At 42.4% G+C, this 13,997-nt stretch overlaps 1 protein-coding gene across 13 annotated transcripts in view; it reads left to right on the top strand.

Moving 5' to 3' along the window:
* The window catches only part of NEDD4L (NEDD4 like E3 ubiquitin protein ligase), a 364,635-nt gene that overhangs the window by 196,979 nt on the left and 153,659 nt on the right, over window positions 1-13,997 (top strand). For all 13 annotated transcript variants that reach the window (XM_054460560.2, XM_054460562.2, XM_063653750.1 and 10 more), the window contains one exon: window positions 11,721-11,802. In XM_054460560.2, coding sequence (XP_054316535.1) covers window positions 11,721-11,802 — 82 coding nt within the window. The remainder of the gene's footprint in view (window positions 1-11,720; window positions 11,803-13,997) is intronic.

Below are 13,997 nucleotides of genomic sequence, written 5' to 3' on the forward strand. Positions count from 1 at the left end.
GCTAACAACAGAAATTTATTTTCTATCAGTTTTGGAGTCCAGAAGTCTGAAATTAAGAGTCAGCAGGATTCTGCTGTCTCTGAGCCCTATGGGAATATCCTTTCTGGCTCTTCTAGTTTGTGATGTTTGCCAGCAGTGCTCTGTGTTCCTTGGCCTGTAAATGACCATCTTCTCGTTGTGTCTTCACATTGTCTTTCCTCTGTGCCTGTTTGTTTCTGTGTCTACCTTTCCCCTGTTCGTAAGAACACCAGTCATATTGGATCAGAGCTCAACCTAACAACCTCATTTCTTTCTTTCTTTCTCTTTCTTTCTCTTTCTTTCCTTCTTTCTTCCTTCCTTCCTTCCTTTCTTCCTTCCTTCCTTCCCTCTTTCTTTCTTTCCTTCCTTCCTTCCTTTCTTCCTTTCTCCCTTCCTCCCTCCCTCCCTTCCTTCTTTCTTTTAAAAATATTTTTTTCTTTTTTTTCCCCTTCCTTCCTCCCTCCCTTCCCACCTTCTCCTTCCCCTTCTTCCCTTTCCCCCTTCCTCCCTCCTTCTCTCCCTGCCTCCCTCCTTCCCTCCCTCAGGGTCTTGCTCTGTCACCTAGGCTGGAGTACAGTGGCATGATCATGGCTCACTGCAGCCTCAACCTCCCTGGCCTAAGCAATCCTTTCACCTCAGCCTCTTGAGTAGCTGGGACCATGGGTGTGTGCCACCATGCCTGGCTAAGTTTTAAAAAAAATTTCATAGAGATAGGGTCTCACTATGTTGCCCAGGCTGGCTTTGAACTCCTGAGCTCAAGGGATCCTCCTATCTCAGCCTCCCAAAGGGGCGAGATTACAGGCATGAGCCACTGTGCCTGGTGACCTCATTTGAACTTGATTACCTCTGTGAAGACCCTGTTTCCAGAGAAGGTCACATTCTGAAATACTGGAGGAACATAGTTCCCCATCTTATAAGATAGAGTATGGGTCAAGACGAGCTGCTCCATTCTTTGTTTGTGTTCAGGCCAGTGCCAAGTTCAAGATCTTTGCCTCAGGGCTTTCCTGGTACCCCTGGGAATGTGTATCAGCAGCAGCTGTGTCACTGAATGGGTGTCACCTGGGGGGCTGCCTGTTCAGACATTAGAAGCTGCCACATCCCCTGTTAACTCCACATGAGGGAGGAATCCCTTCCCTCTGACAATTTTGCCTGTGAGAATCAAGTCAGATTTTGCAGTGAGAACTGAGCTGAGTGTAGAATAAGTTCCCAAGATACTTCTGGCACCGTTGTTACTCCCCCACCGAGAAGCCCAGAATGTTCCCAGGTGTGTTCAAAGATTGTACAGGAAGGGCTTAGGACAGTGCTCGGCTCATATAAACACTCAGTGGCAAAGAGGTTGATGCTTAAGTACACAGGAAGTGTTTACCAGTGCACATAATTGTACACCAGTGAGCTCCACCATGCAATTTACCGTCTGTCCGGTACATTGACCCTGTGAGGCCCACTCTCGGTGTGGCACTGCTAACAGGTTTTATTGTTGCTTACTTATTTGAAAAGTGTCTCCCTTGGCTAGACCTTTGTCCTGAGCACTGGACACACATAGGTGCTCAGCAGCGTCCCTCTCTGCAATGCAGAAGGGATACCGTGTGCCTCTGCATGTCCGCTCTAGTCCTGGCATCCCAGGAGCATACGGCGACGGTGGAAGTGAAGTGCAAGCAGAGTCCTGGGAACCAATGTCTGCCAGAATTAATTAAAAGTAAGCATCTTTTTTTCCCTGGTTAGTTAATCCAGGCTGAATTCCCTGAGTAGTTCCTGCCGTGAGAACTTGCTCTCTTTTTCAGTTAGACACAGCTCAGTGTTGCCTCCACTTTGACATCACGTTCATAGTTGCTGTGCTTGGCCAGAACTGTTTTCAATCGCAAGGACATGGGTGAGACTGGTCAAGGAATTGACTTTCAGGGTTCCAAGGGAATAAATTAGTTCAGAAGTCTGTCCCCATACTTGTTTTCCAGTGCAATCTGTGTCTCTGTGGGTGTTTTTATATTAAGGCTATGTACTTTATAAACTGGAGATAGAAGGAGCCAATTTATTATAAAAAGAATAAAATATAATTAAACAATTAAAAGTATGTCTTTATAGCCGGGTGTGGTGGCTCCCATCTGTAATCCCAGCTACTTGGGAGGCTGAGGCAGGAGAATCGCTTGAACCTGGGAGGCGGAGGCTGCAGTGAACCGAGATTGTGCCACTGCACTCCAGCCTGGGTGAGAGAGTGAGACTCCATTTCAAAAATAAATAAAAATTAAAAATAAACATATGTCTTTGGCCAAGTGTAGTGGCTCACACCTGTAATCCCAGCAGTTTGGAAGGCAGAGGCAGGAAGATCGCCTGAGGCTAGGAGTTTGAGACCAACCTGGGCAACATAGTAACCTCGTCTCTACAAAAAATTTTTAAAAATTAGCCAGGCATAGTGGTGTGTGTCTATAGTCCCAGCTACTTAGGAGGCTGAGGTGGGAGGATCGCTTGAGCCCAGGAGGTCAAGGCTGCAGTGAGCCATGATCTTGCCACTGCACTCCAGCCTGGGTGACAGAGCAAGACCCTGTCTCAAAAAAAAAAGAAAAAAAAAAGAAACTGTTTTATGAAGTACTGGGTGGGTTAACGTTTCTTCTTCTACCCATGAGGGAAGTAGGTGGGCTGTTCTGGTCACTCAGTGTCCTCCCAGACTCACTCATGAGAGGATGTACTCACTGACTGAGGTGATCTTGTCTTGGACTTTTTTTCTTTGCCTCCTGGTCTCACAGCCATTCCTTTTTTATACATCCATGAAAGGGAGACTGTAAGATCCTCCTTGCCAAGGTTGTTGTAGGGATGAGCAGTGATGTCTCTGAGGCACCAGGCATGGTGCTGGCACCCAGAAGCTGCTTAATGATCCTGGAAGTTACGACCATTGCTCATAGTTTTTCCTACGGTTCAGATCATCCTTAAATAATCATCATTGGCTAGGCGCTGCGGCTCACGCCTGTAATCCCAGCACTTTGGAAGGCCAAGGTGGTTGGATCACTTGAGCTCGGGAGTTCAAGACTAGCCTGACCAACATAGAGAAACCCCGTCTCTACTAAAAATACAAAATTAGCCCGGCGTGGTGGCACATGACTATAATCCCAGCTACTCGGGAGGCTGAGGCAGGAGAATAGCTTGAACCTGGGAGGCAGAGGTTGTGGTAGCCAAGATCATGCCATTGCACTCCAACCTGGGCACCAAGAGCAAAACTCCATCTCAAATTACAATAATAATAACAACAATAATAATTGTCATTTATCAGCTTCTTTGAGCTCTTAATATATATATCGCCACCTTTCACAAAGGCAGAATCTGCATTGGAAACACCATTGTCTGAGTTTGGTTCCTCTGGAGGAGGGGTAGACGGCCTCTTTGTGGGCAGGGTCTATGTCTGTTTACCTCTATTCCTCGCCCCCCACTTTGGTGCCCACCACAGTCCCTTGTGTGTGGTGGACTCTCCTTGACTATCTGAGGAATAAAATCAATTGTGAAACAGTTTCCAAAAAGGGAACAGTTTTTGTTTCCCCATTTCCGTATAGCCTTATCAGTTGCTGTCTCTCTTGGCTCTATTATTAACAGCATAAAAGAAAGAGCTGTTTTCTTAACCTCTGGTAGTTGCACATATGTGGAGAAAAGGCATAAGAGAATATGCTGGCAATAAAGACAAGTCACAGATTGTCCTTTTCTTTGGTGACTGAATGGTTATTTCAGTAATTTATAGGTGAAATTTTCCTTTTTGTGACTTCCACTGAACAACATTTTTACTACCAAAAGATAAGGGAACAAAATTTTTTAACAAACTATTTAAGCTTCAATATTTAAATATTTTTATTAGTCACCACATATTAATAAAATAAATATTTTTATTAGCACATATTTTATTAGTCAACACATGTATGCACAGCTCTGATGATCTCTATGTAGATGCCTATATAGATAGCTATATAGATATCATCAGAGCTGTGTATATATGTGTTAGAGGTAGATGCACATACACTTGTTCCTGGCTCCCAGGGGTCTCTGTGACCCAAGGTTGGGACGCTCAAGTGACTAGTTATGGATGGCAAGGGCGGCTGCAAGGCCAGAGTTGGTCCTGGCTAGAGATTTCAAGACTTGAGTGGCTGGGAAGGTTTTAGAAAGCAGATAAACCACTAAACAACAAAACCTTCATAATGGAAGTATCCAAAAGTGTGTTCTTCCGGCAGCTTCAGAGACTATGCCTGAGCAATAAAGTTTTAATATCTTTTTCAGCTGCATAGGTGAAGAATGCATTTGACTGTAATCTAACCCATTAATCTCTTATATTTGCTGGAAAATTGTACATATTTAAGAGTAGTGGTTCATTGCCAGGATTGGTGATGAGTGATGTATTTTAAAGTATGCTTCATGCCTTTCAGTAAATCTTGGGCTGAAAGATATGTACGTTTTGTTTTCAAAATTTTTCAGTAGTCATCTATTTAAGTCAATTTTCTGGGCAAACAAAATATTTGAAGCCCTTTAGGGTTTGTTATTGAGATGTAGGCTGGCCATGAAATTACAGGGTTCAGTACCTCATTGAAGTGTATATGTAACTATTATTAGTTTTTTGATAACTTTTTTATACTCATAAAAGTAGTACTTGCTTACAGTAGAAACTTAATAAAAAACATAAATGAAAAAATAATTTGTAAACATCATATAGCGAGAATGACTATTAATATTTTAGCCTTCTTTTCCTTACTTTCATATATATATGTATATTTGAATTAGTCACATTTTTAGATCCTGCTTGTTCCTTAATGTTATACCATGATTTTCTCTCATTTTAAAAGATTATCAGAAAACATGATTTTAGTGGTTTATAATATTCTAGTATATGATTGTACCATAATTTATTTAATTGCTTCCCAATTATTGGACTGGAAGTTTGCTTCTAATTTTTTCTTATTATATATGATGCTGTAATGAGTATCTTTTACCAGTAAATATTTACCTGCCTCTCTGATTACTTCTTTGGGATTAATCCTTAGAAATAAATTTGATGAATCAAAGGGCATCAACCGTTTGAATGCTTCTGATACTTCTGCCATGTTGTTTCCCAGAAAAGATATAATAATTATTCCTTCCAGTAGTAGAGTATTAAATGTCTGCCTCTCTTTAGAAAGTATTACCTTTTTTCAATCTTTGACAATTTGTTAGATAAAAACTTCAGTTTCAATATTATTGCATGTATTCATGGATATTTTTCTTCTCACACATTATAGATTTTTTCTATATTGTTTATAAATGTTTTATAAGTGTTATTACTTTATTGAGGATATAAGTTATTATGTAACACTTGATGGTAACAGTAAAAGTGGAAAAGAATAAGGAAACCTTCAACAAAACAAGTTGTCATTAACAAAAAGTGTTTTGCAATGCAACTTTCTGTGGGTTAGCTAAATCTTTAGTGTGTCAGGTAGTCGAAAGAAATTTGCTATATAGTGCTGTGAAATATGCTGCATCCATGAGCCCTCTGCTCTTTGCCCATAGGGAGCAAAGACACAATCTTTTTGCAAGCTGTCCCAGTGCCATATTGAGCATCTTCTTTTTACAGCAAAGAATTATTGCTTCCTTTGGTTAAGGTTGGGACGCCCCTCAAGAGGCACACTTGAAAAATGAAGACCTTTCTCGTTGTTCTTCTGATATCCAGGTATCTTGGAAGAACACCTCTATAGCAGGTAGACAAGGCAGGGTGTCATTGCAATCTGGCTGCAGACTGAATGTAATCCCCCTTGACATTTTGCCCCTTGGAGGCAACTCCTGCTCTCCCCTCTCCCCTTACGACCCTGCCCCCTTAAAATATGTGGAGCTCAGCAAAGACTATTTATTCTGATAAAAATGAGCAAATAATAGGTGTGAAAGAACATGGAACACTTCAGTGAATCAAATGGAGAGGATTAAGCATTACCCCAATAATGATCGGTCAGGATGACTGTCCTTGTGGAGTGTGTCCCTGAAGGGTTGAGCAATGGAGCAAACCCAGAAAATCTCATTCTCAACTCTCCCTGACAGATGACCTCGTCTGCACTGTCTTTTGCTTTATGGTGATGAAGGCGGAACAAGACCCTTGAATAAGATTTCCATCTCTGAATTCTTTAAACCCACTTGAGATCAGTGCAGGCCTGCCGTCTCTCTATTAGAACTGGAGCAGAGGCCCAGAAGAGAGAACTGAATTTTCAGCACTGGATTCTATGTTGAGAATGAAAGAGACAATAATTGAAAAGCTTTTCTCTCGGAAATTTTGCAAAATCAGAGTGGATTTTTGACCAGGATTTCTTGGTGACCTCTCCTGAGAGAGCAGGTGCCTGAGGATTTCCTGCTGAGTATCTTGGCATCTGTCAGACTCCTTATGACTTCATTTTAGTTCAAGGAGTCTGTTTCCTAGCCATTGATTTCATGCACAGTTCCTGGCATGTCTCATATCTCTAAGGTGATGTCACCCTTGTATTTTTTTTTTTCAGATGTAATCTTTTATGTGACAGTGAGGTGTCTTACTTGTGAGTGAACAGCTAGAACCTCCCAAGTGGTTTTTCTTTTGGATTTTGTTTACTCAGTGAAAAATACTGAGGAACCTGAGATCCTTCAGGGTACATTTTGGTGTCTGCCCAACCTTGACGTGGATTTGGAGGCCAGGCTCAATGCTCAAACTTCTTGTTGGAATAGCACTAAATCATTAGGATCCCCTGAGGACAGACAGTTCAGGCCATCATTATTTGGTAGGCCCTTGCACACTTACACACAAATGCATCATCATGAACATGGAGCAGAAGATTCTAGGGCCCTGTGTGTAATGGCATAATTTGTCAAGAGGCCCGAGACCTGGAGTTGGCATGGATTCCCTCTCCTCCTAACCCACCTACCTGTTACATTCAGTTGGCCACCTTGTTCTTTTGAGTCCACCTTTGGATGAGTAGTCAATCCTTTCTGATTTTTGCCACCTCTGCATTCAGAGCTTTCTTAATTCTTTGGCGCAGAGGCCTTCCAATGGGTCTCACTGCCTGCTGTCTTATCTCCTTCTAATGAATATGATCATGATTTTTCTGTGTTTAGACAACTCCACAACGAGGACGATGATGGCGGCAGCTAACATTTATGTATGTATGTATGTATGTATTTAGAGACGGATTCTGACTCTGTCACCCAGGTGCAGTGGTGCAATCTCGGCTCACTGCAACCTCCGCCTCCTGGATTCAAGCGATTCAGTAGCTGGGACTACAGATGCACGCCACCACACCCAGCTAATTTTTGTATTTTTAGTAGAGACGAGGTTTTACCATGTTGGCCAGGCTGGTCTGCAACTCCTGACCTCAAGTGATCTGCCCACCCTGGCCTTCCAAAGTACTGAGATTATAGGCACCTGCCTCCACACCCAGCCAGCCGCTAACATTTATTAAGTGCTCACTATACTCCTGTCAAGCACTATTATAATTTGTCTTTCCAACAGCCTTTTTATAAGGGAAGTACTACTGTTATACCCATTACATAGATGGCAAAACTGAGGCACAGAGAGGCTATGTAAGTTTTCCAAAGTCATATACTAATTGATGAAGACCCAGGGTTTGAGCTCTGCAGGAATGGCCGACTCCTTGTGGTTTGAGCCTGGGCTGTCTCTCCAGCTGCCTTTTCTCCCTGAGCCCTCCTGACTGCAGCCATGCCAGACTTTTTAATGTTCGGAACCCCAGCTCCAGCCTATCACTGGACCTCTGCCTGTGATCTTTCCACCTCATGCCTCCCAGTTCTATGTCTGCCTTCAGACTCCTATCTGGCAGTGGTATCTGGATAGACCAGTGCATAGAAATCACATGAGACACTCAATAAATGTAGACTCCTAGGTCCTGACCCTGGAGATTCTGATTACCAGGTCTGGAGTGGGGCCAGGTACCTGGATTTGCATGGGAAGGTCAGGGACCACTGCTGCTGACTGCTGTTTTCCCGGGTGCTTGGCACACTCTGTCACAATCATGTTTTCATTTCTCTGTGTTCCATTCAACTGGGTAGGAACAGTGTCTTTTGTTTCTGGAACCTGTCTCTTTTCTTGGCCTATAGTAGGCACTCAGGAAATAGAAGGTTGCTTGAATCCTAGTACCAGTTTACTGTCTCCTTAGAAAGGCTGAAAGGTAGAATGTGATGTCTAAGCAGCTTCACTAAGGAGAGAAAACAAAAAGTTTGCAAAACAGAATTTGCCTTCTAATCTACATGTTCTTGCATAGCATTGAGCTTCCTAGAGAGTCATATTCATGCTAGCCCTGAGTTGTATCAACAGCAGCCACTAGAACGGTAACTTGATGCCAAGAGTGAATTCTGGTGAGCTTCATTGTGAGTAAGATTCCCAGTTTGATCATCTCTACCCAGATCCCTTGGGACCTCCACACTGTATGAATAATGAGGAGGCGTGGAATATGTAGCATGCTGCAGTTGGCCGGCACCCAGTGTGTACTGTGAGGTAACCAGTGTCAAATCAGTCATTGTAGCAGGAGTTGGGAGTCAAAAGGAGCAACAGAAAATCTCACACGTCTCCTAAGAGAGGAAGCAAAGAACAGTTACCTTGGCTGTCATTTATGGGGCATTTGTATTGTATGTTTGGAATGGTGCTGGGTACTAGTATTAAGACATGATTTTCTCTGGTCTTTGCAAAAACTGCCCGAGTTAGGAATTGTCATTTCCATTTCATTCATGAGCAGGCTGAAGTTAAGAGTGGTTAAGTACCAGCTGAAAGGGAGGAGGAGCCTGAGAGCAATCTGGGCACCCGTTTTCCCCCTCCTCTTATTTATGAATAAATGAATCAGACAGGGTCTCACTCTGTCCGGGTCTCACTCTGTCGCCCATCCTGGAGTGCAGTGGCACGATCTAGGCTCACTGCAGCCTCCACCTCCCAGGCTCAAGCAGTCCTCGCACCTCAGCCTCTGTAGTGGCTGTGACTACAGGTGCATGCCCCACACACAGCTACATTTTTTTGTATTTTTTTGTAGAGATGGGGTTTCGCCATGTTGCCCAGGCTGATCTTGAACCCCCGGGCTCAAGCGATCTGCCTGCCTCAGCCTCCCAAATGGTTGGGACTACAGGCGTGAGCCACTGCGCCTAACCCTCTCCTCCCCTTGAGCTTACATCCTACTGTCCTGTAGCCAGCTCCAAGACGTTGGCCTTTGGTTCTCTCTTCAGGCTGAACTCTCTTTCAGGAAGTTTCCTAGTCGATCTTTCATAGAGTTGATCATACCTTAGTACCTACCTGGATGAGCACTCAAGATGTTACGTATTCCCAGCTGACTTCTTTATTACTGCTGGAAGATATGGTGTCCCACACCTAAGTATCCCACCCACAGTCCCCAGCTGCATGTGTCAATTATTGTGAGCTATTCAAGGGATACAGACTGAGGTAAATGAACCACCAGTGGAAGAATGTGGATGTTCTGTTACAGGAAATGCTTAGCTCTTTATTGCAGTTATATAATAGCCGGCAATCATGATAGCTGAGGGGCATAAAAATGAGAGATAGCAGCAGAGTTTATGGTATTCTTTGTAACTGTGGATTCTGTATGTGCGTGTGTGTGCACGTGTGTTCTGCATGCATCTCCACGGCACATTATCTGGAGGTAACATGATCATCAGGCCTTGAGCTCTTTTATAAGCAATAGATTGTGGCTGGAAATTGAAAATTTAGTTTCTGTAGCTAGAAAATACTCTTTTCAAATGCCATCTAGAACAGTAGTTCTCTGAGTGTCGTTCCTGGATCAGGAGCCTTGGCATCACTGGGAACATGCTAGGAATGCAGATTCTTGGGTTCTACCCCGGATTGAATTCAGATTTGGGAGCGGGGCCCAGTTATCTGTGTTTTAATCACCCCCTCACCCAGGTGAATCTGATATGCTAAAGCCTGGGCCTCACTCCCTTGGAAAGTGACGCCTGATTCATCTGCCAGCCCATGGGTACCCATTAGGAAGATGCTTATGGGACCTTTGACCTGGGCTAGGTGCCAGCTCTTGATCTATCTTTTTCTAAGGCTGAGGATGCCTTAGAAGGAGAAGTAGGTGCATCTGCTTAGATGTTATTTAACCAAATAAAGGTTTACAGTTTACAGAAAAGAGGCAAGATTAACTAATACCTTCCAAACCATAACGTTAAAAATAAAAAATATTTACTCATAATGGAGTATAACTGAACAAATCATGTTGCTAACTTTTTTAGGATATGTTTTGTAGCTTCCGTTAAGATACATCTTATGGGTAATAAATACACACGTGTACACACACGTGTACTAACAATATTTTTCAGACTTTTGATTTGTTTTTTAGATATTGAGTATAGCCTTGTTAATACCAAACTTTTATCATACTTCCTTGTGAAAGGATTTCATGGCATATTTATTATTTGAAATATCAAATAGAAATCAGTACGGTCTCAGCATTTTAAGATACTTGATGTAATCTTTGGAAATATCTTAGACATTGCAAAAAAAGGGTTAATAGTCATAGTATAGCCACTAATGGGCAGTTCTGACATTACATAAAGTTAATCTGATGAATTGATAGCAATCAGTTTTTGGCTATACATAACTAGATAAGTGAGAATTTAGAGATTGAATACATGAGAGCCCTTTTTATGATTTTCAGGATCTCAAGTATGAAGCAAAATAAATTCTTCTATACCCTAAATTCTTGCACAGTGATATTTTGATTAGGTTTGAGCTACCCCAGGGCTAGCAATACTTGAAAGTGTGACTAGACTTAACCTCTTAGTAGATAGTCCGCAGTAATCCTTTGAAATATACATCTTGCTAAAAGTTCATTTCCCAAGGAAATAATGATTAAAGATAATGTGATGTGTACAAGGAATTCTGGGACTTGTAGTCAGGAAACCTGAACTTTAATCTAGACTACTCAAATTTATAACTTTAGGCAAATCTTTCTTGACTTTCTAGGCTTTAGTTTTCTAGGGTTTTGTTTTGTTTTTGTCTTTTTTTGGGGGGGAGGGTGTTGAGACAGAGTCTTGCTCTGTAGCCCAGGCTGGAGTGCAGTAGTGTGATCTTGGCTCACCACAACCTCTGTCTCCCAGATTCAGGCGATTCTTCTGCCTCAGCCTCCTCAGTAGCTGGGATTACAGGCACCTGCCACCATGCCCAGCTACTTTTTGTGTTTTTAGTAGAGACGGGGTTTCACCAGGTTGGCCAGGCTGGTCTTGAACTCCTGACCTCAGATGATCCACCCGCCTCTGCCTCTGAAAATGTTGGGATTACAGGTGTGAGCCACCTCGCCCAGCCTTGATTTGGTTTTTAATCTGTAAAATGGTAGCTGTTGGGTCACATAAACAATGGCTCTTTTACCTCCACTAATTACCTAGACGCTAGAAATAAGAATATGGATAAGACCTAAACCAAATTTCTAGCTACATTTTGTAAAGTCTGAACAAAATCTGTGTGCCTTTTAATCTTTCTTGTAATCTTTTCAGACCCTGTCTTTAAAATTATATATATTTTTAGCTTCTAAGTAAACATTATTGGCACTGGTTTTGATAGGAACTTTACTCCAAGTGTATTGACTTAGTAGACGTGTTAAAAAGGTTATTGCTTAGTTTGTGGAAATAATACAAGCTGAGACTTTAACTGATATTTGTATTTTCATTTAGGTTCCACTGTTCTCTCTTTTGAATGAAAAGTATAATCCTATTAAATCTGAAATATTTTCTTACAGTGATCCGTACGTGAAACTTTCATTGTACGTAGCGGATGAGAATAGAGAACTTGCTTTGGTCCAGACAAAAACAATTAAAAAGGTAGGTTGTCGATCTTTAACCAAATGTCATTTAAGTCATAATTTAATCTAATTATGCACAGTCATGTGCTGCGTAACGCCTTTTTGGTCAAGGATGGACTACTTACACAGTGATAGTCCCATGAGATTATAATGGAGCTGCCATATACAAGTGCATCACTTTTTATCTTTTTTTTTTTTTGAGATGGAGTCTCACTCTGTCGCCCAGGCTGGAGTGCAATGGCGTGTTCTCAGCTCACTGCAACCTCCGCCTCCTGGGTTCAAGTGATTCTCCTGCCTCACCCTCCCAAAAAGCAGGGATTACAGGCAACTGTCACCATGCCTGGCTTTTTTTTTTTTTTTTTTTTTTTTTTTTTTTGTATTTTTAGTAGAGACGGGGTTTCACCATGTTGGCGAGACTGGCCTTGAACTCCTGACTTCAGGTGATCCACCTGTCTTGGCCTCCCAAAGTGCTGAGATTACAGGTGTGAGCCACTGTGCCCAGCCCACTTTTTGTCTTTTATGCTGTATTTTCATTTTAAGTGTCTTTCAGTATTAAATCTAGAAGTTTTCCAAGACTTTTCAATACTAACCCAAGATAGTGATTCAGGTTTTTACTTAAATGCCTACAAAAACAGTATCCTGAAAATGTCATAAGTTGTAACATTTTTTTCTTGCACAGAATACAGCAAAAACAAGGATTTGTTTTTGTCTTTGTGTATTTCACAAAGAAACTTAAAGTAATTTAAAATACATTTAATGAAATGGAGCTGTTTGTGGAATTGGTAGGCACACGAGGAATAGTTTAACTTGAAACAACTATTTCTAAAGGAAGCAAAATACTTGGTTAGCTACATGAAAATAGAGAAAATGTATTAATAATAAAGCTATATATGTATGTATATATCTTATTTTCCTAATTTTTATGTACATGATTTCATTAAAAATTTGTTTCCATAAGTACGTCTTTTAGTTATTTATTTATTTAGTTTGAGATGGAGTGTCACTCTGTCACCCAAGCTGGAGTGCAGTGGCATAATCTCGGCTCACCGCAACCTTTGCCTCCCGGGTTCAAGTGATGCTCCTGCCTCAGCTTCCTGAGTAGCTGGGATTACAAGTGTGCACCACTATGCCCAGCTGATTTTTGTATTTTTAGTAGATGTGGGATTTTGCCATGTTGACCAGGCTGGTCTGGAACTGCTGACCTCAGGTGATCCACCCACCTTAGCCTCCCAAAGTGCTGGGAATACAGATGTGAGCCACTGTGCCTGGCCAATACGTATGTCTTAATTTGCCTATCTCCATGTATTTATAGACATATGTAATATATATGTATGTATGTAAATATTTTTTACCCTATATTTGGAGGCTTTATTGAAGATGCATGTTCTCTATTAAAAATACTTGGCTGGGTGCGGTGGCTCATGGCTGTAATTCTAGCACTTTTGGAGGCCGAGGCTGGCAGATCAATTGAGCCTGGGAGGTTGAGGTTGCAGTGAGCCATAATCACGCCACTGCACTCCAGCCTGGGTGACAGAATGAGAACCTGTCTCAAAAAAACCCAAAAAACAAAACAAACCCCTTTCATCTGTGCTTTAGTATTATTTATGGGTTACTATGATTTTTTTCCTTACCTCCTTTAGAGGCGGGTGCTTAGATAGTCTAACACTTTGCTGAACATTTTCTGGACAGCATGAGTGCTTTAAAAAATTGTAACTGTCTCGCTGCCACGCAGGCACCCAGGATGCAGCCAGGTCCTTTTGTGTAAGGAACCATAACTGCAGCGTGTCCTCCACTTGGCATTGGGACTGGCATTAAAAATCTGTTTTGCAAACAGGAGCCAGTATTTTGATTAGCAGGGAGGATGCCTGCGAGGGACGGAGGCCATTGTTCCCTGTGTTAGGCGTTGTTGCTGGTTCAGTTTCTAGGCGAGTGGGGGCTGTCTAGGAGGCTCACCAGGAAGGCAGCTGGGAAACTTGGTCGCCTGCTGGATATGGAGCCAGGACCAACGCCGGCGACTGGGGCTATTGCAATGTATTTCCTTCCAAAGGGAGGTCCTCCTTCTCCCTCCCTTTCCACGGTCGAGGGAGTAGCTCTGTAGCTGGGTTTGCTCTCCTTCTTCTGCTGCCCGCCTCCTGGTTCGTATGCCTCTGCTGCGTTCTGGTGCGAGAACTGCCGTCATCCTGCTCTCCTTGCTGTGTTGTGACTGGTTCTTCC

The sequence above is a fragment of the Pongo pygmaeus genome, chromosome 17, assembly GCF_028885625.2.
Source record: "Pongo pygmaeus isolate AG05252 chromosome 17, NHGRI_mPonPyg2-v2.0_pri, whole genome shotgun sequence".
NCBI lineage: Eukaryota > Metazoa > Chordata > Mammalia > Primates > Hominidae > Pongo > Pongo pygmaeus.